At 39.9% G+C, this 27,751-nt stretch overlaps 2 protein-coding genes across 3 annotated transcripts in view; one reads left to right on the top strand and one right to left on the bottom strand.

Annotated features, from left to right (window-relative positions):
- The first annotated feature begins 2,536 nt into the window (after nucleotides 1-2,536).
- LOC126195165 (cyclin-H) overlaps nucleotides 2,537-27,751 on the top strand; it is a 77,133-nt gene continuing 51,918 nt past the window's right edge. The window contains exon 1 of one of the 2 annotated variants that reach the window (XM_049933676.1): nucleotides 2,537-2,638. The gene's annotated coding sequence lies outside the window, so the exon portion shown is untranslated. The remainder of the gene's footprint in view (nucleotides 2,639-27,751) is intronic. The other variant, XM_049933675.1, reaches the window with a different exon arrangement.
- LOC126195691 (cilia- and flagella-associated protein 45-like) overlaps nucleotides 3,989-27,751 on the bottom strand; it is a 141,965-nt gene continuing 118,202 nt past the window's right edge. Inside the window, exons 9-10 of the mRNA XM_049934319.1 lie at nucleotides 4,131-4,300; nucleotides 3,989-4,055 (exon numbers count right to left, since the gene is read on the bottom strand). Of these exons, the coding sequence (XP_049790276.1) occupies nucleotides 3,989-4,055; nucleotides 4,131-4,300 (237 nt within the window). The remainder of the gene's footprint in view (nucleotides 4,056-4,130; nucleotides 4,301-27,751) is intronic.

Here is a 27,751-nt window from a genome sequence, read left to right as displayed (position 1 = left end):
AATTTTTCTTACCGGAAGAATTTTTTAAATGCAAATCGTTCGGTCGCGGCACAGCCCAGTAACACCAGCGATAATTGCTAAAAATGCTGAAAAATCTTTAAAGAAATATTATAGATGACATGGGCAAGCTAATTTACATTAGTAATACACACTTTTGATAAATTATAATGTATTTAGACCACAACAATAATTCAACTTACATTAGTTTGTAATTTCTCCTCTAATGGCGGCTAAATCTAGATACAGACAAATGAAGTCTACCCATTCATAAAATGCTACGTCACAGGTTCCTCTCTCTCTCAGCTCTCGAGGAAGAAGACAAAGAATGCACACTATGTATTCCTATTTATACGACTCTCAACTGTTATTGTCTCTTTGCGATCTGCGGCTGTATTTTACGTTTTTCTTATCGCAGATATTGACACATTTCGCAATTATGAGTATAGAAATTTTACAATCATAATTACATCCAGAATATAATTACAGAAAATATTACAATAATAACGAATGTCCTTTATACAAAATTAAATAATATTTTTTTATTAAATAATTACAGTATATACAAATTGCTTCATAGCGGGTATATAGTACAATTAAATTTTAGTTTATTAATAGTGTGTGTGTTGCCAGGGAACGTTACATTGCCCCCTGGCAGCATTTGGCAAAGAGTTTCTATACTTTGATACAATGGTGCCAGTAACGTTCTTTACAATTCTGTATTTTTTTATGGAATGGCTCTTTTAATTAGTCCCAGGATTATATATGTTCATGGCTCCCCCTTGCGAGGTTCACCCACTATTTGTTTTCTTTTTTTACTGGAAGAAAGTGTTTAATGCAAATATATTCTTCTTCCCAGCATATTCTTTTAATATTTGGCCTATGTTATTTCGGCTGTAATACCCACATTTTTCACATATCACAATTTTTAGTCTTTGAACTAATTTGTGACAGAAACATTTCATTATCATGTTGAAGTCCCATTAGTCGACATTTATCTGCCACTATTTGTAGACCTTCTATCTGACATCAAAATATGAGGTTTAAATTATTTATACAAATATTTTTGTTTACTTTTAAAAGAAGTGTTAATGGTATGTTTTCAGTTTCTTCAACATTACAGGTGGCTGCAGTGGTCGAGCGGCTCTAGGCGCTTCGGTCCGGAGCCGCACGACTGCTACGGTCGCAGGTTCGAATCCTGCCTTGGGCATGGATGTGTGTGATGTCCTTAGGTTAGTTAGGTTTAAGTAGTTCTAAGTTCTAGGGGACTGATGACCTCAGATGTTAAGTCCCATAGTGCTCAGAGCTATTTTAACCATTTTTTTCAATATTACAGATATGATTTTAATTCTCTTTCTGAGATTGGAGCTTATACCTGTATAATTTTTTATCCATTCTTCTGCAACAAAAAATTTCCTTATTTTAATTTTATTTCATTTTCATTTGTTCGCCAGAATTCTGATAGCCCTCTTCATCCAATCTGATGGCATATATTTTCTCTTTAAACGCCAGCACTGTATATTCAGATCCTACAATTATGAAATTTCTAGTCGCTAATAGAAAGTAGTACAGGCATTAGGATCTACAAGAGCCATCTTATTGTGCATTCAGTCCAGTTTTGAATAGCAAGACATAGGTAAACATAATTTACCAGGGCCTGAAGAGCTTAGACAAACAGTGTTAAATCTTGACGTGACAATCGTCACAGCAATCTCAGTCAGCCCTAAGTGCTCCTAAATTTCAAAGCCAGAGATCAACATGTCCAGTTGGATGCTGATCACACGCCAGCAAAGCCCTTGATTCAATATTATAATTTGGCAGTTAGTCAATTGTTGGAGATTTGTAAATCGTTCAAAGCCTCCAGTTTGCTAACATTGATGCACCACACGGTCTACAGGGTGGATTGGTAAGCAACATATACATATTTAATATCCACAATTTTCCCAGGATGGATACGGTATGTTATCGTTTCTAACACCTGCTTGAATGCCTAGATTCGACACTAAGATCTAATGCAATTGGTCCTAATAATTATCATTAAGCTGTAATTAATAGCTCATCCTTGTAGAGTTACCCTTTGCAGCACTTTAGTTATCGCTATTTAATGTCAATTATCTGTACAAAATTTGCTACACTGGGACTAGACTCAACAACAGAAAACCAAAAGTGTCTCTGTGCTCAGCAAATATGACTTGTCATGCAGTGGCAAGTCACCAAGAAGAGACGGAATTAGTGTCGCTTATTTATTATTATCTTAGTGGACATAGGGTTTGTTTGGAAATGCGGTTTAATTCTTACAAGCTGAGTAAATCAAGAGCGCCTTCTCAAAACGACTCGGAAATTTTACCCGGCATTATTTTCTCTAGAGGAGAAATATAAATACTTCCCCTAGATGCAGTGTAAATTTTTCGTCATGATTTCACATCAAGCTTTATTGTGGGTGAAAGGGACAATAAGTTTGAGACTTGATGCTGTATTTGGGACGTTTTTACAACCGAGTATTCACGTTCGCACCAATCAGGCGACCATGGACTAAACAGTTCACAGCAACATCTGTGGAATGTGAAGGCAAAGAGTAACTAAATAGTAGCTTCCAACGAATAACTTTGTAATATTTTTGTTGTGAGTGCGTACACATGCGGTGAGTTTTGTGACATTAAGATATTTAAAGAATTTTGTGTAGTTTTAAATTGTCAATCGATATTTCGTGGTATTGAATTGTTAGATACACTTTTGTAATATTCGGCCGTCGCAATCGTCGTCTGTAAATACAGTTTCTGAGTGTCGTGTTGTCCGTAACGTAAATGTTTGGTGGTAAATCGCACCGAAATATTATTCAAGAGTCACTAGATATCTTCAGTATCTCATTTCTTGTTTCACTCCCGACGAACAAACACAGAATGAAATGATGCTGCGCTTCTGCATAAGGATGCTATACATATTCTTTTGATACTGTTTTTATTGCGTGCTCAAATAATGGTCCAGCTTCAAAAGTTTGACAGAGAATTTATGGTTGATGGTACTCCGTGTTACGGATTTTCAGTGTGGTTACTCTCGACATAAAGGATGCGAGGTATACCTTCCGTACTATGAACACTGAATGAAAGGTCGTTGAGGCATTAACTGATTGTGCACATACATAGATATTTATTTAAATAATAAAACGAAGTTTCTTACCGAAATTCCACGCAGAGTAAGACGGAGAAAATTATTTAGAGATATTGTAATGAAATGGATATTGCTGTTCTTAGCAAACTGAGCTCCAAATTCATTTCCACATTATCGTAAATGGTACCAAGAAGAACCATCAGACGTGAGGAAAGTTAAGGTTAAATCAGTGCAGGCAGTGTTGTAGCTACATAGTGATGTTCTACTTGTGCTTAAACAGGCTAACTTATCAGTAAAGCCATATGTTTGAAAAAAAAGAGAAATCAAATTCTTCCTTTGTGACTATAGTCTAAATAAATACCGATTATAACTTACTAAAAGCTGAATATCCGTGTGTCACTTATTGAATATCTAGGTAATCGGGTAATTGAATAACTATTCAGTGAATACTTTTTAAGAAGTAGCAGTTTCAGTAGGTAATGAGATGAGAAATACATAGTGCCATACTACCCATTCAGAGTAGAGTCTGGGAATTGGTTTTGAGAAAAAATTGTTTACCTAGGAAGATCATAAGCATAAAGTTTCATGTAAGACAAGGAAAGACAAACTGTAAGTAGTAGTTCTGTGAAAATTGGTGATTTGAAAGAGAAATGGGGTGGTCGAGGAAATGGCAGCAGATATGCATTTTCATTGAAATCTTAATTTTTAGAAATGTTAAAGAAATATTTGTCAAGTACTTAAATTTATTTCTTGTTTTTACTTCTTTCATTGTTTGAATATTTGTGTTTTGAAAATTACTGACAAAGTTTAAATAATACAGAAATTAAATTGTTTGACAAGAGATTGTCTTAATTTACTTTCCATGTCATATGAAGGAAAACTCTTACTCTTTGACAAGCTTCAGTTGTCTTTCAACTTCCTTGATGTAAACTTCAGGTAGCTTATCCTTCCTGAAATATATTACCAGGATGAGTACCTTATTTAGATATAGTTTTGTCAAGGAATCAAAATTTGAATTGTCGTACCTTAATTCCCTCACTTTCCGCATCATGGTTTCCTTTATGTGACGTTCACAGCGCTTTTCTTCTTCCTTCAGAATTTCTATTTCCTTGAAAAGCTCTTGTCTCTGTCTGATGCGTTCCTGTTCCTTTTCTTGTATTTGTTTAATGACTGCTTGTCTGTGTTTGATGGCCTCCTGCAAGTATTATGTATCTGTAGGCTCAGTTACTCTTCTAACAGCAGTAAACACAAAATTGATTTTTTGTTAACGGTCACATCTCTTAAGAGACATTTCAAAAAATTTTCCTCTGCGTGTGATCAGTGTTGTGGAACAGAATGTCACTTGTGGTAGGCCCAAATATTTAATGTCTTCTGTTTTGGTTGTGATGCATTAGCTTAAACTTTAGCATAACACCACAGACAGTGTAATAAAAACTTTTCGGCAATACATACTTTACAGTATATAGTTTCCACCCATTATGCACAGTTAAAGTTATGTAATGGCCCAAAATCTTGGTTTGGTGACAGACTGATCTGTAGTGCAGCCCAAGATCTAGGTTAAGTTGTAAGGTGACAGTTTGGTTAAAAGTTGGCGAAGCCAATGAATATGAAAGCAGAAAATCTGATTGTGGTAACAAACTGACCTGTAGTGAAGTCGAATGTTTATGTCTGGCATATTGGAAAATACAAGGGGGTTCAGTACATAACTTTTACCCCAAACACTATTTTTTCATATAGACCGAAACATGATTCAGGACCTTTATGCCATCTTCAGTGGATTTTTCTTTATTCAGGTCTGTAAAATGTGGACATGTTTTCAGCGAAAATTAATCTATGGAAATTTGACTTAAAACTTTTATTGTTTGATGTCATTACCTTAGTTTACATTATTAGGTTATGGAGGATCCTCAGTACAGAGCTGGGTACTGGCAGCTTATAATCTGTGACTAAATTATGTTAAATTTAATTTGATTTGAGAGTTAACATGTCTCTTTACATCTGAATGTCATTCTGTTGTGTGAAGATATTTTTTGACTGAATTTGTGATTACTTACATTTAGCTTTTACGAATCATCTTTCATCTGCATGTTCTTGTGGGCTGTTGAGAAGCACACACAAACACTACACATGTAATGCAAAAGTTTGTTTGTTAATAACACTTTTCAGATCTGCCTGAAGTGTGTGTGTGTGTGTGGGGGGGGGGGGGGGGGGGACTGTGACTTGAGGGTCAAGAGGAATTTTCAATACAAATGGTCAGCTTATGTTTATGGCTGCTGTCAATGTACTGTTTGGTGCATATATTCATAATTTTGTTGTTAGTTGGCAAAGCCAATGGATTTGAAAGCAAGAAAAATAAAACTTGTGGTGACACTGATCTGTAGTTTAGCCCAAGGTGTAGGTTAGGTTTGAAGGTAATAGTTTGACGTGAGTTGGTGAAGCCTGCAAATGGGATTACAAAAAAGGCCTGTGTGGTGACAGACCAGTGTGCTGTAGCTTTGCCAAAGGTGTAGGTTAAATTAGAAGGTACCTAACAGTTTGCTTGTGAGTTGGCAAAGCCAACAAATAGGAGGTACCTAACAGTTTGGTTGTGAGTTGGCAAAGCCAACAAATAGGATACTTAAAACACATGGTTGTGGCGACAGGCTGATCTGTACCTTAGCCCATTTGAAAAATTGGCAATAACATAACATTGTTTACAGTGTTTGTCAAGTTTCCTTCACTGGTCAAAGCAGACAATTCGTATTAACATACCTCTATATCTATGGCTGAATCTTAGTACTTTGAAATGTTTCTTTTTTAAAAAAGTTTTCTTAAATTTCCTGCATATTTGCTCTATGTATATGGACTGACAAGTGTTGCACGCAAGTTCGTATCTGCCTCATCTTTTGAATATATGTGGGTGTTTCCTGTATTCTGAGTGTTTTCAATGTTATGTTGTCTGTTTTGTATTATATTTGATGTTCCTGTTTCTTTAAGTGTTGCCCATGCTGTGAACTATTTTATTATTCTAGGTGATTATGTACTTTTTGTTTTGTGTTTGTGGGTTGTAGCTCTGTTGTTTCTCATGTGGTTGGTGTCCGTGTGTTGCGTTCGTTTTGTGGTATTGTGCAATATTTTTTTTAACAAGAGGCCTGGTCATTCCTTTCTGTTTACACATTGTTGATTTAATTTTGTATAATGTGTGTATCATTGTATTGTATTTAGCTTATGTGTGCAGTTCAGCTTGCCTAGGGGTATTTTGTTTAATCTGTGGAGCATTAATATGAAGCTTGCTTGTTTGTGTGTCAGTGTGTGGTTTGATTATGAATGGGAGTGCTCATAGTTGTTGGTTTCCTGAATATCATGAAGTCATGAGTGCTGTTTATTCTTTTGGTGGTGAGATCCAGTTAATTTAGTGTTTTATCTGTTTCTAATGTAAAATGAATTTTTTTATGTAAATTGCAAAGGCCTCTCAAGTTACATCCAACACTTCTCAGTCAGTATACATGGAACAAACATCCAGGAATTTTAAAACAAGCTAAAAAGTAACAGCCACGATAGCACATTTGCTGACCACCTAATAACCCACAACCATCGCCTAACAAAAATAGAAATATATTTCAAAATACTAAAATCCAGTTGCAGTCTATACGGTAAACTTACAACAGAAGAAAACTTCCACATACAGAGGGTATTGGCAGAAGGAAAACAGAATATTTTGGACTTACAGTCAGTCGTCGTCAACTAAACTCCATGATATCTCGGCTAGACACCTGCCAGTTGTCTTCAGGTAAGCTGTTGAAGAATGACAAAGAAATCCTCTGTTCTGCAATATATAGTGCACTGTGAGTATTCAACCCATGTGTTAAAATTGACTGACGGGTCACACTACATGGTGCTAGGGCCATTGCCTGTGGAATTGCTGAACTCGACTGTCCTCTGTGTTTCTATGGCTGTCAGTGCACTCTGTCAACTTCAATTTGAGCAAATTATGAAGGTTGTAGAATTCCAGACAGTGTTGTATTGTCCAAACTCAATTGTGCAGCTACATCTAGAGTGTCATTTTTAATAAATATTGTGGGTGGTGCTGAAGAAGCCATAGGCCGCCCTCCGCTGGGTGCTGCAGAAGAAATAAGAAGGGAAACAAGTCTCCTAAATGCGCTAACCTAATGTCTGCAGAAAAGAGAGCACTATGGAATCTTGGACATAGTACCATTGCAATAGTACTGTTACCTCATTGTATGTATGTTAAGACTTATAGTCTGATTTTGTGGATCCTACAGGACGTGTGCAATGTAAGATTCCTGCACTCCAGAATTTTTCCTCATTATATCAAGGGTCTATCAAGAGCTTAAGACCACATGATTGCATACCACCAAGACTGAATGGCATCCATAAAGAACATCTTCTTTTTGGGGTGTTATGTATAAATGGTTTTAGCATGGTGTTCCACACCATACACAATCTGTCACCCTGCTCGTATGTATGCCAATTTTTGCATTACAGGTATCTTGTGTTTGCCATTCTTGAAGTTATTAGCTATATTGGACTCGCTATGCAGTACCACTAGACCGTGGCTTGTGACTCCAACTTTGGCACTGGGCAGGTACTGAGAGAGAGCTTTGATGTATTTAAACTACTAAAACAAAATAATAACTTTTGCAGTAACCCTTCTGTATTATATTTTCAATGTTTCCTCCACACAGTCGTATTTACAACTTCAGGTGTTACAGATCTCTCATAACTTGCAGCTCACAATAGATCGTAACATGTAATGATTTGACATCTGGAAATCAACAGTTCTTACATATAACTTCAGCTGTTCACATGTTGACATTATTGCCCACATCCTTTATGCCATTTCTTCCAAGGCATTATAAAGCAAGGTGCCAGAACATAAGTGGGGCTCCACAGCAAGTGGAGAAGCACACTCGTCATAGCGTGTTGTCATTCTGAGCTGACGTCTTTTACAACACATCTGTGCATATGGCAAACCATAGCATGGACAGTAGGATGTTCCACACGTAACAACTACTGAAGCAGTGTTTTGTGTTTCCACAAACATCTTTTGTAGGCCTAAGTGGTTAGCAGTGGAACACGTTATCCTGCAGAATTGACATAATACGGCCACCAGTCAGCAACACTGGCACCCCAGCATATGGTTTAGCCAATCATTTTGCTTCCTTGTTGAAGCTGTTGGTAGGCAAATGCTCACATCAGATACAAAATTGTGCCAGTTTTTATCGACAGACTGGGGGCTCTCTGTCTTAAGTAGTTCGGACGATTTAGTCAGTTTTGGTATAGTATCTCCTTTTACAAAGATCCCTTTCTGATTTTTTGACAGTAATTGGTAATAAGTTTCAGGTGAACATTACTACTTTGTTTTGGCACACTCTTTCCTCAACCCATTTCATGTTCAACCAGGAATATTTTTAGCAGACAGACAGTGTCGCCATGGGTAGCCCTTTCTCTCCCCTGAGGATCATACTTTCACAGTATGGCTCCATGGTAAAGGTAAATTAATGAAGTTTTTCCATCATCTCAACTTCATTCATGAGAACAACCAGCTCATTATGAAAGTAGAGGAAAATTGCTGTCTGGTTTTCTTGGATATTTTGGTTAGATGGAAGAATAATGGCCTTCTGGAGCATTCAGTTTGTCATAGACCCACACACAGTTGCCTGTATTGACAGTCATATAGTTCTAATTATCTGCCACAAACTTTGAGTGTGCTTAAAATGCTGGTGCACAGAGCTCAGACAGTCTCAAATGAGGGTAATTCACCTAAAGGGCTTGCCCACCTACAAGCAGTGTGCAAGGAAAATGAATATGTTACCCAGCAGGTGAACTGGGCACTATCAGTTAAAACCAAGAATCACAAAGTGGGTAAAGAGGAGACCACCCCAGCAAAGTATCTAGCCTTTCTTCCTGTTTTTGGCAACATTTCACTTAAAATAGCAAGAATCTTACATAATTTTCGGTTGAAAATGGTTTCTACCCACATTTAAGACTGCTGACCTGCTAGGGTAAGTGAAGGACTATTTGTTACTGGGACTTACAGAATACCTCACCAGTGTTGTATGTCTTTTATAGACTAGACCATGCATACTGTGGAAGAACGTTGCACCGATCATCATCACTGTAATCACCCTTGCAGCCATCGCATCTCCACTGAGCATTCAATGGAGTGTGATAAAACAATAATTTTGGCCACAGCCAGCATCTTTTTGGGACTCCAGTATTAAAGAATCTGTGGAAATACACTTGGTGGAAAATCCAGTGAACCATGACAGGATGAAATCTGATGAACTGCGATGACAACTACCAGCTACATAGTATGTGTAATCGTATCATCTCAATGATTTGCTGAAATCAAAGATTACAGACTGTATCAATGGTCAAGGTGAACAGCAACACTGAGGACAGTTGACGGTGGTTCCATCAGTGAGATATCTACCAACAGGTAATATGGTCTGACTTCCAACCTGATTTTAATGCTTGTGCAGAATACTCACAGCTTGCTGTATATTAAAGAACAGAGGACACCTTCCACAGTCTTCGATGGCTCACCTGAGGTTGACTGGCAGGACTACAGTCGAAATATCATGGAGTGTAGTTTACGAAGACCAGCTCAAAGCTCAAAATTTCTTTGAACACTTAATTTGCGGAGAAAATTTTAAAATTCATGTTAGAGTATTTTTTAACTTGCCAACCAAATTCACATTAACACAGTAACTATTGTAAGCTTAATTTTTGTAGATTAATTAGCACTTAAAGCATATTCACATTTTACAGGTTTTAATAAAGAAAACCCACAGACAGTGGCATAAAGGTGCTCAAATGTGTTTGGATCTATATGAAGAACACAACAAGTGGACTATATATCCAATAATTTTATCTGCAAACACATCCAATGCTAGAGCACCAAAACCGTATTATGAGTAATTTTAATATTAAAAACTGAAATTATGTATCAATGTATGTTAGTGCTTCAGTGGGTCTCAGTGATGTGACAAATGATTTAGGAGCACAGAAGTATCAAAATATAAATCTGTTGACACTAATTTGAAATGTAGAAGCTAGTGCAATTGCGGCAGACAGCCAACAGTAGATGACCATGCTCCCCCCTCCCCCTCATCAAGTAATCCGTTGGAGTCTAGGCTACCATGGTAACATATTGACAGCTGACAGGAAGCAGTTACATTAATTTGCCAAGTACACCTTCATATGTGGCTTTTGGCTAAAAATTAACAACAGGATTAATGCTGTTCTGTATTTCATGAAGCAATATTGGCAGGGCTGGCTGTGAAGTGTGAGTGGAATACTATGTGTTGTCAACAGCTGGATTCGAGTAATTAGTGATGTAATAACAGACAGAATGTTGTTATGCTTAATTTTTACATCACTGCCCTTGGTCGTGCTAAATATTTGACATTCATAAACTCTGGATTTTAGTGCTAGTAATACTTTGCCTACTTTCTCACACTGATTGTGTGAAACTATCATCTCACAGGATGTGCAAAACTATTCTTCCAGACTATGAGCTGTAGTGGAAAAATTCTTGCTTGCATTATCTTGGTTCTTAACTTCAGCTGAATTTCATTTATCCATTTATGTTCATTGTTAATTAGATATTTTGCACTGCTTTTATGACCTAGCAGACAGATTGAGCCTACATCCAAACTTTGCAAACTACTGTAAAGTGCATGGTTTAGGTTATAGATTTCTGTGTAACCTGCTAAGCAAATAGAAATAAAACACATGATGCACTAACACTTGTGAAACAGCCAAGAAGGAATAAGGATGATAAATCATGCAACCTAAACCAAATGTATTGAGAGTGAGGCTACAACTCTGTAACTAGTAGAGAAGAAATAAATAAATAAAAGTGTAGCAGTGGAGTTGTTATTTAAGAAAAAATACTTTATCAGCTATAGACTCATATATAATATTCTCTTTATAGAGTAATGGCAGAAATAAAACACTTTTACATCTGTTGATGACTGCCATCTGAGATAACATGCTGTGTCCTCCCAACCAAGAAGTCCTCAATTAAGTCACAAATTTCCGTTTGATACACTGTATCAAATATGATAAGTGTTAGTATGATACTGAGTCAAATGCTTTTTGGAAGTCAAGACCTACTGCATCTGTGTGACTTCTTTGGCCATGGCTTTCAGAATGTGACGTGAGAAAAGAGCGGGTTGGGTTTAGCATGAACTATGCTGTGTAGGCGGTGCTAATTGTAATTTTAAAAAAGATTGGTGCTTAGAACTGTGAATGTTACCAAACTGTTAATTTAATAAGTCATGGTTGCAACATACAGACAGTAATTATTTACTAAACAATGGGAAAAGTGGTAGAGGCCATCTCAGGGAAGATCAGTTGGCATTCTGAAAAATGGTGCAAACGCACAAGGCAGTTTCGAGTGCATGACTCTCGTTAGAAAATAGATTTTTAAAAAAGGCAAATGTATTTTTGTACCATTATTTTGTAGTGTTAGAGAAAGCTTTACCAATGTTGGCTAGACTGTACACTTCAAAATTCTGAAGGTAGCAGGGATGAAACAAGAAGTGAAATGTTATCTACAACTTCTACAGATACCAGCGACAGGTATAAGAGTTGAAGGATGTGAATGGGAAGCTGTAGTTGAGAAGGAAGTGGAACAGATTTTTTCTTTGCCAGTTACCAATGTAAAAAAAGAAAAATTTAGAAAGGTAATTTAAGTTCAGAGAGAGCAAATAAAAACTTTGAGGTTTGCGTATGACTTTGTAATTTTGTCTGAGAAAGCAAAGGACTTGGATGAGCAGTTGAATGGAATGGGTACCCTCTTGAAATGAGGTTATAATATGGATCTCGCAGCAAACAGTAAGCCAAGAGTAACCAAATGTAGTTGAATTATATATTGCTGAGTGAATTAGATTAGGAAATGAGACACTAAAAGTAGTAGAAAAGGTTTGCTATTTGGGCAGAAAAGTAACTGATGAACACCAAAGTAGAGAGCAAGTAAAGAGGAAGAAAAGCATTTCCAAAAACGAGATTTGTTAACAGTGAACATAAATTTAAATATAAAGGAGTCTTTTTTTAAGATAGTGTTTGGAATGTAGCTTGAATGGAAGTGAAATGTGATCAACAAGTGGTTTGTTCAAGGAAAACACTAGAAGATTTTGATATATGGCTCTACAGAAAAATGCTGAAAATTAGATGGATGGACACAATAACTAATGACATACTAAACCAAATTGGAAAAAAAGAAACTGATGACAGAACCTAACCAAATAAAAGGATTGGTTGATAGGACATACCTGAGGCACTAAGGAACAGTTGATTTGGTAATCAACTGCAGTAGAAGAAGAGACCAATGCAGGGTGGACCATCTTGGAAAGCTTCATCAAACCAGTCTTCAGACCACAACTGCAGCAACCCAAGATTACTCCACTGCCAGAAGAAAAATGCAACACCCTCAAGGACAACGACACTGACAAGTGAGGAGACAGGTAGTTCATCATTGTAGGAGTGTATGATAATATATTCTGACCAAATTAAACACAACTTCCACAGTAAAGTGTGTCCAAATACCTGCATCAGTACAAAGCATATCCACCTCTGGTGACAAAAAAAACATGTATTTTCACTTGCAAATGTTCATAAAGGCACCAAATGGCATCCTGTGGTAGATTATCCCGAGGATCTTGCACATTTTGTTGAAATTTGCCAATGCTTCTTGCAGGCGCTGGAGATTGAGTTCAATTGGTGGAGGGTGATCTTGGTGGCCAGAACAGTTGTTGTGCACCAAGAAGAGCACATTGTACCACAACAGCCATATGTGGGTGTGTATTGTCCTGCTGAAAAAGCAGATCATCTTCCCGTTGAAGAAATGACAGTAGCATGGGAATAGGAGCCTGTACAGTGTACCGGGCACTGGTTACTTTACTCTGCAGAAACACCAAATGTGACCGTGAGTTGTATCTGATGGTGTACCGCGGCATGTGCCCTGGAATGGGGCCTTTGTATTATGGTGAATGCTCACTGGAACAAGCAGCCACCAGACCCATGTCACACACATGTACATCCATCACTCACATACAGATGGAACATACTCTCCACGAAAGACAACCACTGTCCAGTCAGCTGCTTCACAACACCAGAGTAGCCATGCTAGGCAGTGTCATGGTGTCAGTGGTAACATGACCAGAAGCATACATCATCTTAATCCTGCTGAAGCAGATAGTTCCCAATGGTCCCTGATGGCAGCAGGTGCAACATGGGCTTGAATTTTGTTCTTGTATGATATTTGTTCAGCCACCACTGCTCTCATAATGCATCAGTGTTGAGTGCTTCTGTTCTGTGCAGACATTCGGAACCTTGCCTATGGGTACGGAAGTGTTCCACAGACTGCTGCTGAAAACAGCAACATTCCACTCATACACTGCGCCCAACATGTGCAGCAAACTGTCGATGCATCCATCCAGCTTCCCGCAGTGCCACATTGTGACACCATTCAAATGGCCAAAGCTGTTCAGTGTGAAGTAACCCTCCTCCTCAGGGCAGTTTTACAGTTTATGATGTTACCTCTGCTGTTGACACAGAATGAGCATTACTACACTAATGGTCTTTCCAGATTGTTGCACATAGGGAGGGGTAGGCTACATTTCCAGTATGCTTGTCGTTATCAGTGCAGTTATAACTGTGAAGCTGTAAACCATGCCATTTTTGAAACCACATGAAGGAAATGTCTTGACCATACACTAGTAAGTTTCCCCTGACCTTTCACCTTTCATAGCTAGGATGACAAGCAGGATCACTTCAACAATCATCATTATGACTTGCTAGTGGCAAGAGAAAATGACACTCATTTCAGTTCTCACCATTTGTCACACTAGTGTGAGTTTATTAATTTTGGTTGGAACGTCACAGTAAGAAATTCCGTAAAAAGACATCTTATGCTGTCTATTGCCAGCTGTATTGGTTAATAACTTGTGACTGAAACTTTTGCAAACTAATCATTGTACCTCTTGATCAGCCCAAATAGTTTGATCATGATGGTAACATCCTGCATAACGAAAATTAAATTTATTTTACATAACAGGATAAAAGCACAAAATTCATTACGGTAATTTGAGTAAGTGCAGCCAGAGTCGGCTATAACATCTGAGCATAGAAGACGATGCTATTCTCACATGATTCTGACCTTGTGCTCCATTCAGCACACTCGGGATTTTAGACCTCTATACGTGGCACAACCAATTGTTCATTAATGTCAACAATCCATTCCCAACGTTGTTGGTCACTGCTTTAAACAGGGAGATGTGACATGCTCCCACCGATGATGTATAGCAGGAAATTACTCTTGTGAAGCAGGTCTTACAATGTGTGTATTGTGTTAGGGGCAGACACAATAAAAAAGTCATGAATAAAATTGATCAGACGCTTCAGTGGAATGTAATTGGGTTCAGGACTTAAGTGAAGAACTTGACAATCGTAGTACAGGGAAGACTACCCTACATGTCTTCATGGCACATCTAAAAGAATCTCACCTACACTGTGGGGTTACAGCCTCTGCAGAAATAACAGCCTTAAGCCAGGTCCACACGCAACGATCTGTCTATGCAGACATCGGCGCAGATGTCTGTACATGCAAAAGATCGCTGTAAATGTGGTGTGTTCACACGACACAAACCCCAATCTACTACTCGCCCGCCATCTGTCGGTGTAGAAAAGAAATATCAGTGGCAAGCGACTACGCTCCCCGTAAACGTCAAAAATTTAATTCAGTTATTTTGAAATATAGAAATGGAGGAAGTTCTGTTGTGGTCTGTGTTCACAACTTGTGTTGCAAAAAACATTCAGACCAACCGCAGGAAACAGAGAAAGTGGTCAAAATGGTGTAGACAGTGGCTGCTAAAGCGAAAGCAGTTTTCCCACGTACATTTACTGCGAGAGTTGCAGGGCGAACCTGTTTTGTTTTTCATTGCCTCGTGTTCCATTTCCTGGCACATTGACACTCCAATTTCATCTTCAGTTGTACTCCTGCTTGGTCTTGGCGTTTCTTGATCACTAAGAAAGCCTTGCAGATCAAAATACCATAATGTTGACTGGTATACTTTATCTACTCTTACACCATATCTTCTAGATATCTGAACTTTGGATAACTCTTTTCGGCAAACAGTTCACTGACAGACTTAATTTACTTGACTTTCCTTCATGAACTCATCCTTCAGGACAGTGTAAATGCTTCACATGTGTTGGGTATTATTTTACTCAACGCTTGTTTCGATATTGCAGTTGAAAATTCCAAATCCTCGTAGCTCCTTCCTGTTGCTAGTAATCTTAATGTTACCGCCAGCCGTTCATGAGGGGAAATTGCCCTTCTCATACAAGTATTTTTTCTCTTAATATGAGGGGTTACAAGCTTTGAGAGATAATTATAAGTTCCGACATCCATCTGCAAATAATTTCGCCAATTCGCAACGAATTTATTTTTTAAATTACCGGTTCTCTGCTTTGCCGAGGCGTCAACTGCCCGCAATTTTTCAATTAAAGCATTGTATGCTGCTGTCTTTTTGTCTCGGTCACTTCCTTCTTTACTTTTAATCTTCCACAAACATGGGTGGTTTCTATATATTTCAATGAATTTACTTACAAACTCTCGAGAACACTGACGAGTATCAGCCATTTTAATGCCCTGTGCGCACAAATACAAACACTAGACTGAGCAAACAGCTGTTTCGCTCCAGATTTGCGGCGATCTCCTGTCCACGCGTTCCAACTTGTCTGCGCAGATGTGGTTTGAACACACAGATTTGAGAGGTTTCGCTCAAACCTCCAACTCCAACTTCCAGGTTTGCACACACCTCAGATTGGTGCAAATCTTCTGTCCACACACAACTATATGTCTGCGCAGATGTGATGTGCGCAGACATTTGCACAGACAGATCGTTGTGTGTGGACGGGCCTTTAGTGGGACGAGGTCATACGTGCTATTGCTTGTCGCTGTAACGATTTTAATGTAGAGTCATATTGTGTAAATATTCAATACATTCGCTAATGTGCTACACAGTTCTATTACTATTCGCCCCTTAGACTGAGCAGTTGAGAGCTTTGTCTCTTTGGTAACATTAGGTCTTCTGAACACAGGACAGAGTGCACACACTAGTATTGCTCTAGGATTATTCTGTCACTAATCTGTAAAATTTCTTTCCTGCCCTTGCAGTTGTTGCTCAGTGGGAAGTGGTTCATGATTTGCATGTCACTTATCACGTTCCTAATGATACAATGATCGGTTTGGGTGGTACCTAACATGATTTCTGAAATCGTTAATCTGAAAGCAAAATGGATACTGTACAGCTGACCTTCTGTTTTTCAACATTGTCAGAGTATCTAGTAATGAGTAGACTGTATTACAACCATGAGCCACAAAACCACGGATGCATTTATTCCAAACTTCATGCTGTGTGTAAAGACTGCCTGTCCTCTGGTGGAATGAACAATGGCCTTCTGCAGCCAATGACAGAATGTGGTTTGCGATATTTTATATGCCTTAGCTGCTATCTTGTTAAGAATTTATGGGTGTTTTGAAGATTTTGAGTTACTGCCATAATTACACACACCAAAACAAGTTACGCATCATCTCAGTTCCTAGAGTTCCGGAACCTGTACAGAAAATTGGAATAGAGATCAACATAAACATAGTTTCTGCCCTTTTTATTCCTCATGAAAATCACATATTGCATGTTGTACACCATACAGTGAGATCTTCAGAGGTGGTGGTCCAGATTGCTGTACACACTGGTACCTCTAATACCCAGTAGCACGTCCTCTTGCATTGATGCATGACTGTATTCGTCGTGGCATACTATCCATAGGTTCATCAAGGCACCGTTGGTCCAGATTGTCCCACTCCTCAACGGCGATTCGGCATAGCTCCCTCAGAGTGGTTGATGGGTCACGTCGTCATAAACAGCCCTTTTCAATCTATCCCAGTCATGTTTGATAGAGTTCATGTCTGGAGAACATGCTGGCCATTCTAGTTGAGCAACGAAGTTATCGTGAAGGATGTCATTCACAAGATGTGCATGATGTGGGGGTGCGAATTGTCATCCATGAAGACGTTTGCCTTGCCAATATGCTGTTGATATGGTTGCACTATTGGTCGGAGGATGGCATTCACATATCGTACAGCCGTTATGGCGCCTTCCATGACCACCAGTGGCATATGTCGGCCCGACATAATGCCACCCCAAAACAGCAGGGAACCTCCACCTTGCTACACTCGCTGGTCAGTGTGTCTAAGGCATTCAGCCTGACTGAATTGCCTCCAAACACATCTCCAATGATTGTCTGGTTGAAGGCATATGCGACACTCATCGGTGAAGAGAACACGATGCCAATCCTGAGTGGTTCGTTCGGCATGATGTTTGGCCCCTCTTTACTGTACTGCATGGTGTCGTGGTTGCAAAGATGCACCTCACCATGGATGTCGGGAGTGAAGTTGCGCATCATGCAGCCTATGGCGCACAGTTTGAGGCGTAATACGACATCCTGTGGCTACACAAAAAGCCTTATTCAATATGGTGGCGTTGCTGTTGAGGTTCCTCCGAGCCATAATCCGTAGGTAGCGGTCATACACTGCAGTAGTAGCCCTCGGATGGCCTGAGCAAGGCATGTCATCAAGAGTTCCTGTGTCTCTGTAGCTCCTCCATGTCCGAACAACATCGATTTCGTTCATTCGAGGCGCCTGGACTCTTCCCTTGTTGAGAGGCCTTCTTGCTACTGAGTAGCATTGTGGACGTGATCGGACCGCGGTATTGACCGTCCAGGCATGGTTGAACTACAGACAACATGAGCCATGTACCTCCTTCCTGGTGGAATGACTGGAACTCATCAGTTGTCAGAACCCCTCCATCTAATAGGTGCTGGTCGTGCATGGTTATTTACATCTCTGAACAGTCAAAGGGACCGTGTCTGTGATACAATATCCACAGTCAACATCTATCTTCAGGAGTTCTGGGAACCGAGGCGACGCAAAACTTTTTTTGATGGGTGTAGAAATTAAAATCTCCATAACAGCCAGAGGAACACGCTTCTCTGGAGTGGTTGCCACTAGCTGCACCCCCAGAGCTACTGGTGAGAGGGGCAGTTGAGACTTGGTTTCGAGTACTTTGTACTGAACCAATGCCCATTCTCCATTTATGAATTGGATTTTGTGTTATATGCGGCTTGGAACACAACACCTGTTCAGGAAGAAAATCCATTATAGATTATACCATTGCATGGCATCTCCCAGGTACAGCTCATGTCTTTCTATATAACCATACTTGGGAGACATTAGATTTCCCCAATCCTTTGAGGGATCTGATAATAGTATTTCTCCTGAAATGAGGCAAGGGCTGTACTTGGCCAAGTGGCTATTTCACTCATTTTGTAGGAAAAATTATGGTATGGAAGGTAAAGCCATGCCTTGTCTGAGTTCTTGAGGCTAAACAATTCCCAGTCACTTCACTTGGGGTTTTTGAGATCATTTGACCTTTGATAACCTGTGCTTGCTGGAGCTGACTAGATCCACTGTGCTATCCTACACAAGCAACACTTCACTATTATGTTTTTTGACCTTGAAGGCTTTAAATATCACTTGGAGACCTAATAGCTTCGAGCATTTCTATGAATGAAACCACCTATCCATATTTCTTCGATCTTTCCTTTCGTGTATCTTCAGGTGTCACATTGGCAGAGTCCCTTTAAATTGGTCCTTGAACGTTGTGTCCTAAGTATTACCATCTTTGCTGTTACTAACAGTAGCATTAGCTGCACTGTTAAGAGACTAATGCCCTAATGCAACAGTAGTGACTAAGACTAATCAGCCTACACATTAGTGTCAGCCATTCTGTGTGCATTTTAGTCAACGTCTTAGACTTCTGAGGGACACTATTTTGAGTGTGGAAGAATCGGTAAGATTACAGGTTTTTTTCTTATCATAAACTAATATGCCTTATTGAAATGATAACCAGGTCCTTTATAGCACTCAGTATCCTGAAGTGTGTCAGTCACAACTTTTGGGTAATAGACAGAACACATCTGCTCTAGTTTTATGACACTGTTGCGAAGTCTGGTTTGGGTGTCAAGCATATGGATCAACAAGACTGAAGATGGTTAGCTCACTTTACCCAACTCCACATGGTGCATTAGCTATACATATTTATCTGATGCACAGTTACCAGTATTACATCTGCTGTGGCCACTACTCTCATAAATTGCATTAGAATTGCTTATGAGCAACAAAGCTAATTGGGGTTCACACAGAAGCATATTAAATGTCTTTTGTTGAGAAATTCACTCCACTTCCTGCCCAGGCTTTGCAGCTGGCTGTGACAACATAGTCTTGACATTTCAGCACCCTGGAGTATGAGTAAGAACATTCTGGTTATCTTTCATAAAACCAATTTTAAAACATATTGTTCTAGCATAGCAGTTGTTTGCAAATTTCTGTTGAAGGGTCTAGGCAAGGGCAACTACTGTGATAGTGCCCTTGAGATCCAAAGTAAAAACTCATGGAATATCAAAACTTTGATACTAAACTACTACCAAAGCACTGATAACAAAGTTACCAAATTTGCTGCCTTCCAGAAAAGATGTCAGGCACAAATTACACACAGAATTGAGATCTGGGTGAGACCTGAAGTACAAAGCTCTGAAATATTTAGTGAGGCATAGAATTTATGTAGAAAAGACTGGTTAGTGAACCCCATTGCAAGGGTAATGTTCAGTGCAGATGAGAAAAATGTTGTCTATCATTGTTGAAATTTAGTCTGACAGTGAAGTTATCTAGATGTGAGTAACTAGATGTGGGTATGCTAGTCACTGGAAGCTCCAACATTAAGTGGCTAATAGAGCCCCTCAGGAAAATAACATGCAGGGCATGAAAGAATGGCGATGTGCACTCAGTAAATTTGCCAGGGGACAGAGGGAAGGGGTGGCAGCCCCATCCATGACATGGAGCAGGCTTTCTGCTGACCGCTATTGAGTATGCTGGGTGCAACTGGCTGCAAATAGTGGCACATATAAGATGCGACAATAAAGTAATGAGACTGGTGTTAAACAAATTGCTTACTGTTTTAGTCAAGTTTAGTGTTGTCTCCTACAAAGTAGTTCCCTTCAGATTGCACACACTTTTTCCAGCACTTCTGCCATTGATGGTAACATTTATGGAACTCATCTTCTGTAATATCCTCCAAGACCCCTCGTCACAGCTTTTTGGACATCTTGTGTTGTTTGAAAATGGTGTCCCTTGACCACCATTTTGACTCTTGGAAATAAAAAAAAAAGGTCGCACGGAGTGATATCTGTTGAATAAGGTGGCTGTGGTAGTACTGAAATTTGTTTTGAGGTTAAAAATTGCTGTACTGACAGAGCAGTATGGGATAGCGCATTATCGTGATGCAGAATCCAATTATCAGCAATGTTGGCACGGACACGAAGAACTGTTTTACGAAGTCTTTCTAAAATTTCTTTGTAGTAATATTGGTTAACTGTTTGTCCAGGAGGCACCCACTCTTTATGAACAATTCCCTTGGAATCGAAGAAGTACACAAGCATGCAGTTCACTTTTGACTTTGACATGCAAGCTTTTTTTGGTCTGGGTGATCCCTTTGAGCACCATTCTGAACTTCGTCGTTTTGTCTCTGGATCGTACTGAAAAAAAACCAACTTTCATCACCAGTGATAACACGGCTCAACAATTCTGGATTGATTTCTGTTTGCTCTAACAGATCAGCTGCCACATTTTTCCGTGTTTCTTGCTGTTGTGGTGTGAGGTTTTTTGGGACCATTTTTGCACAAATCTTTCTCCTACCAAGATCTTTAGTTATTATTAGACGAACCGTTTCTTGATTGATGTTCAGTCCTTCTGCAGTCATTTTCATGGATAATCTTCGATCAGATCGCACAAGTTCACGCACCATGGCTAAGTTGACATCCGTCTGTGAGGTTGATGGTTGTCCACTGCAGTCTTCATCTTCAACATTCGTTCTGTCTTCACTAAGCATTTTATGCCAACGAAAGACTTGAGCTCTTGACATAACCTCCTCTCTAAAAGCCTTCTGAAGCTTACCGTAAGTTGTCATTGCGTTTTCACCCAATTTAATGCAAGAAGAAATGGCATAATGTTGTGCAACATTATGCGGTTCCATTTCCATGACAAGAGACACAAACACGTGTTAACTTATTACAGCACAACTCATGACTGAGCAGTTGTATGAAAGTGCGGGACTAGAAGCAGCTTATAGACAAAGGTCAAAGATATTGTGCCTACGCAGGTTTGCCACATCTTGCAAAGAAAATCAGTCTCATTACTTTATTGTTGCACCTCGTAATGACACTAATGACACCAGCTGCCTAGTTTCTGAGGCCATCCTCAGTTCCTTTTGCCAGATGGATGATTTGGTTAAGGCAACTAGCTTTTCATATGGAGTGCAGGCTAAGCTGACTATGTAGAATCATACCCATGGTTAATCGTGGTCCTCTGGTTTTGAGCCGAGTGAAAGGTCTAAACCAGAGCCTCAGTGACTCTGCAGTGGTATTGGATGTGAATTTCTTGACCACCTCTATCGGGTGGAGAGTATTAGGTCTTCACTTATTTTAGGTTTGGCACGCACTACGTAGGGAGAATGCTTGTTCACATGGATAAGGTACAGAAAAAGTTAATATTTTGCAAACTGCAGGAGCATCCCAGGATAGGTCCCAGAGTTATTGGGTTTGTGACCAAGTTAGCAATGTTTTTCCATAATTTCAAAAAACACAACAGAGACATATAACAGAGACTTCAGTCATCAATAATATGTTCTCTTTCACTATTTACAACAGTCTGCCAATGCTGAGATAACTTTTTGATTCTGCAACTGTAAAAATCACATGGTTTTGAGGTAAAGAACTCATCAAGCCATGTTCAGAGTGCATTTTCATCCAGAAAGGAAGTTCCTTGAAGTGTTTTTGTTAAAGAGCGGAAAAGATGAAAATCTGAGGGTGCAAGATCAGGTGAATAAGGTGGGTACAGCACGACTTCTTAACCCAAATCCTATATAGTGTTTTTTGTCAGTCTAGCAGAATGCAAGCAGGCATTATTGTGGAATAGCATAACTTCATGCAGTCTTCCTGGGAATTGTTCTTGGGTTTCGTCTGCAAGATGTCTCAGTTATTGATAGTAAATGTCAGCAGTGATGGTTACACCTCGGGAAAGCAATTCACAGTACACCACGCCATCGCTGTTCCACCAGATGCATAACATTATCGTTTGTGGATGCATGCAAGTATTTGTACATGCTTTGTTTGGCCTCAACCATTCTTGTCTGTCCCATATGTTAGCATAAAGACACCATTTCTCGTCACCAGTAATGATACAGCATAGGAATGATTGGGGTTGTTCACAAGCCAGTTGATTATGAGCAAGCAGAGCTGGACCTGCTGATTTTTGTGGTTTTGGCTTAGAGAATGTTGTACCCATACATCCATTTCTTGAACGTTTCCCATTACATGCAAATGCCACACAATGGTGGACTGATCATAGTTCATCACATTTGCCAGTTTTCGAGTACACTGATATGTATCATTGTGGATTAATGTGCTTAAATGATCTTCATCAGACTTACAAAGTCTTCCTGTGTGTGGAGAGTCTCCAATGTCAAAATGATCCTCCTTAAAAGGAGAAAACCATTTTCTTGTCAAGCTCTATCCAATGACTTTATCCCCATACACGGTGCAAATGTTTCTGGCTGCTTCCACCACTGTCACCCCTCCATTGAACTCGAATGGAAGAGTAGGTCAGAAATGATCAGATTTCTCCATTGGGCACTCCATTTTTTAGCATCCACGGCTCCACTCACTTTCTCCAAGTGACAAGATGACAATATGTGAACTCAAATAGAAACAGTGAACAACAAATACAAATGACGATCAATAAATAAATTCATAGCAACTGAATTGCCAAGATTCAAAGCAAAAGTGCCACAAACTCATGCATCAACCTACTAATATCACTAATTGAAGATTATAATGCTCAGATAATATTAAGAGCAGAAATTTGGTTGAAAACCAGAAAAGAACAGCAATGAATTCCTATGTTCAGATTGGAATATTTATCGTAAGGATATTTTAGTCACCACTAGTCGTGGCATATTTATTGCGGCAAAGAATTTGATAATATCTAGCAAGGTTATCACAGATTCTAAATGTTAATTAATCTGGGTGAAGATAAACATCAAAGGCTGGTCAAAATGGTATTTGATGCTTTTATAGATCTCTTAGATCAGGAGCTGTACTGGTAGGCACTTCAGAGAGAATTTTCAGAATATTATTAGTAATTTTCCGGATCATGCGGTTGTAATAGGGGGCTACATCAACTTGCCATGTATAGCTTGGGACAGTCATGCTATCAAAACTGGTGCCAGAGACAGGGATTCATGTGACATTATTCTAAATATCTTGTCTGATAATTTCTTCAAGACCATAATTAAAGAACCAACTTGTGAACATAACGTCTTAGACCTCTTAGCAACAAACAGAAAGAAATGTTAAGAAAAGTAGGAGAATATTTTTGCTTAGCAAGAGTGACAAGATACAATATGCAGAGTAACTGAGTAGTCAGCATCAAATATTCAGTGCTGAGGGCCACGATGTGGAATGCAAATGAGAAAAACTCAAAAGCACATTGCAATATGCCTCAGACAAGTATGTTCCCAGCAAGATTTTACGGAGTGGGAAAGATCCACCATGGTTTAATAGCCGTGTTAGAAAACTGCTATGTAAACTAAGAGAAGTTCATGACAGATTCAAGAGAAGTCAAACCCTAGGTGGCAAACAAAAGCTGAATGTGTTTATATTCGAGAATTATGACATTTTTGGAGGACAAAAATCTCCTCTATAAAAATCAAAATGGGTCCTGCAGACAGAGTTCTTGTGAAACTCAGCTCACTGTTCCTCCATGAGATCCACAGCACTGTAGACAAGGGCACTCAGGCTGATACCATGTTTCCTGACTTCAGGAAGCCATTTGCCACTGTCTCACTCTGCCATTTAGTGAAAAAAAAAGGGCTTACTGAGTATTGGACCGGATTTGCGACTGGATTCGAGACTAACATGTAGATAGAACTCAACAATTCAATGTTAACAGAACAAAATTGACTGATGAAAAGATAATTTACAGAGTACCCCCAGGAAGTGTAATAGGACCATTACTGTTTACAGTGTACATAAATGATCTAGCAGAAAGTGTTGGAAGCTCCTCCAGATTGTTCGCAGGTTATACGGTTGTCTGTAAGAAAAAGTAACAATGTCAGAAGACCATATCAATTTGCAGAACAACTTGCAGATGATTTATGAATGGTGCAGACTCTGGCAGTTGACCCTGAACGTAAATAAATGTAATATATTGTGCATGCCGAGGAAAAGAAATGCACTACTGTACAGCTACACTATTGATGACTGACTGCTGGAAACAGTACCTACCATATAATATCTAGGAGTAACTATCCAGAGTGACCTTAAGTGTAAAGATCACATAAAACAAGTAGCAGGTAAAGCAGATGCCAGACTGAGTGTCATAGGAAGAATCTTAAGGAAATGTAACTCATCCATATGAAGGAAGTGGCTTACAGCACTCTTGTTCGACTGATGTTTGAGTTTTGTTCATCAGCATGGGTTCCTTATCAGATAGGACTGATAAAAGAGAGAGAAAGAGAGAAGATACAATGAAGGGCAGCACATTTCATCGGGGGTCATTTAGTCAACACAAGAGTGTTACAAAGATGCTTAACAAACTATGAGAGAGAAGTTGTGCAGCATGGAGAGGTTTAATATTGAAATTTTGGGAGAGCATTTTCCGGGAGAGTCAGACAACAATTTATTCCTCTCTCATACATCTCACAAAATGACCACAATGAGAAAATTCAAGAAATTTGAGTTAATGCTTTGTCTTGCTGACAATCATTCTTTCCACACGCCATTTGTGAGTTGAACAGGGAAGGGGGACTCTATTAGTGGTACCAGAAGTACCCTCTGCCACAAGTCATTAGGTAGCTTGCAGAATATGATGTAGATGAACATTGGTTTTCTGCAAAATTTTTGAGCATACTGTGAGTTCGAATATAATAATTTTCCTTAGCAGAAAAGCTTCTGTCCATAAATCAGCATGAATTAAGAAAGCATCACTCAGGCAAAACTCAGCTTGCCCTTTTCTCACACAATTTCCTGTGAATCATGGGCAGTGGCGCAGTGGCTGTCCCTAGATTCCGTATTCCCATATGTCCAGAAAGCATTTGACACAGTGCCCCACTGAAGACTGTTAATGAAGGTCTGAGCATATGGAATAGGTATCCAGATATGTGAATGACTTGAAGACTTCGTAAGTAACATAACAGGGTACATTGTCCTGGATGGCAAGTGTTCATTAAAACAGGGATATCGTCAGGAGTGTTTGAGGAAAGTGAGATAGGACCACTATTGTGCTCTATATACATCAGTGATCTGATTGATAGAGTGAGCAGCAATCTGCAGCTGTTTGCTGCTGATGGAGTAGTGTATGAGAAAGTGTTGTCATTGACTGAAAGAGCTGAGTAGCATCTTGCTCTAAATGTACAAAAGTGTAAGTTAATACAAATGAGTAGGAAAAACATATCTAAGCTTAAGATTACAAATCAATTGGAAATGGAACGAGGGGGTAACGTCAGTAGTAGGAAAGACGAATGATCGGCCTTGCTTTATTGGGGAAATTTTAGGGAAGAGTACTAGCTCATCTGTAAGAAGTCTATACATAGAACACTAGTACAACCCATTCTTCAGTACTGCACAAGTGTTTGTATCCACACCAGTTTGGATTAAGGAAAGACATCAAAGCAGTTAAGAGGTATGCTTCTATATTTGTTTGATTAACACAAATATATTATAAGGATGCTTTTTTAACTCATATGGAGGCAGAGGGACAGTAATTTTTCCTCCACTCCAGTTGCAAGTGAAACCAGAAAAAGAATCACTAGTAGTGGTACCAGATACCCTCTGCCGTTCACCATGTGGTGGCTTGTTCAGTATATCTGTAGGTGTAGATGAGATATGGTTACTAAATTGGTTCACTGTGTATGAGATGAAGTACATGAAATGTGAAGGTCGTTGGGACAAATGATAAAAGTTCTTGTTACAAACATTCTCATCTGCTCCAGTTCCCTGTTGAAGTGGGTGCTTCACTCAGTATTCAAGAAAATGGGGTTACGCAGGGTTCTGTACTGAGCAATCTTCCTGTTTCTGGGGGTCATCAATGGTCTAGTGGCAGCTGTGGGATCTTTGGTATCAGCCTTCTTACATGCTGAATGCTTTTGCTTGTATTATTGCTCCTCTAGTATAGGTGTTGCTGAGCATTATCTACAGGTCCTCATACAAGCAGTCAGGGGCTCTCACTCATGGTTTTCAACTGCCAAGACTCATATTATGCATTTCTGTACCATCATACTGCCCACCCACACCCAGAGCTTTACTTAGATGATCAGTTACTTGAAGTTGAGATGCACCGCCTTTTGGGACTGGTCTTCAATTCCTGGTTGATATGGCTTTTCCACCTCTGCCAACTTAAGCGAAAGTGCTGGCAACACCTCAATACACTTCGCTGCCTTGGTAACAGCACTAGCTGGAGTGCAGTTCCCTCTACACTTTTGTGGCTCCCCCCAGGGGATCCACAACTCTTTTGTGGATACGTGCATAGCGAGCACGGGACCCCCCGAGCTGATGTGGCCTTCCTTCCTTTCCGGGCTGCATACCTTCCCTTTCCGCATCCTTCCCCATCCCCCATCTTCGCCCCCCCCCCCCCCCTCACCTCTGGCTCTTTCTTTCCCTTTCTCCCCCTATGGGGTTATGGTTTGTGCCTACGTCCGGAGACGGACGCTTGTAAATATACTACATTCTTCGCCTTCCTTGCTTGTAAGTCTTCATCCTTCCTTTGTCCTTCTCTTTTCCTTACCTCTTCTCTCTACCCTTTTCTCCGCTGCGGCGTTTGAGACCTCTCTTCTTTCCTTTCCCTTTCTCTTTTTTCCTCCCTGTGCGTGTCTGAAGGCCGACCCACGCACTTCCATGCGTAGCCGGTGACGGGGTAACGCGTAATTCCCCGCCCCGGGTAGACAGGTAGGACACGTACGTACCCCCTGGTAACGGCCAGGCCCAGGGAGGGGTGATTACCCGAGCTGATACCTTCCGAAAGTGCCGATTGGTCCCTCCGTCCGTTTCTCGGGAGGTGTGACCTGAGGTGTGAACAATCACCTAAGGCGGGTGTGCCCTCAGTGATGGCCCCCACAAGGGAGGAGCGCGCCATGGGGGATTCTTCCGCTATGGTTTCCTCACCTTCCACTATGTCTGCTCACAAACGTAAGTTCACTGAGTCTCAGCCACAGACGTTTCTTCCATCGTTGCCTCAGTTCTTTGTTGTTTCTCGGTCTGACGAAGGTCACGACTTCTCCACGGTCAACCCTTTCATTATTGAGAAAGGTGTCGACGCAATTGCAGGTCCTGTAAAGTCTTGTTCCAGATTACGGAATGGCACCCTGTTGTTAGAAACACACAGTGCCCTCCAGGCACAAAAATTGCTGCATACTTCTCTGCTCCACACCTTCCCTGTCCGGGTGGAACCGCACCGTACCTT

Source organism: Schistocerca nitens, chromosome 7, assembly GCF_023898315.1.
Source record: "Schistocerca nitens isolate TAMUIC-IGC-003100 chromosome 7, iqSchNite1.1, whole genome shotgun sequence".
Taxonomy (NCBI): Eukaryota; Metazoa; Arthropoda; class Insecta; order Orthoptera; family Acrididae; genus Schistocerca; species Schistocerca nitens.
Note: the sequence above shows the minus strand (reverse complement) of the source record. Positions and strands in the feature narration are given on the sequence as shown.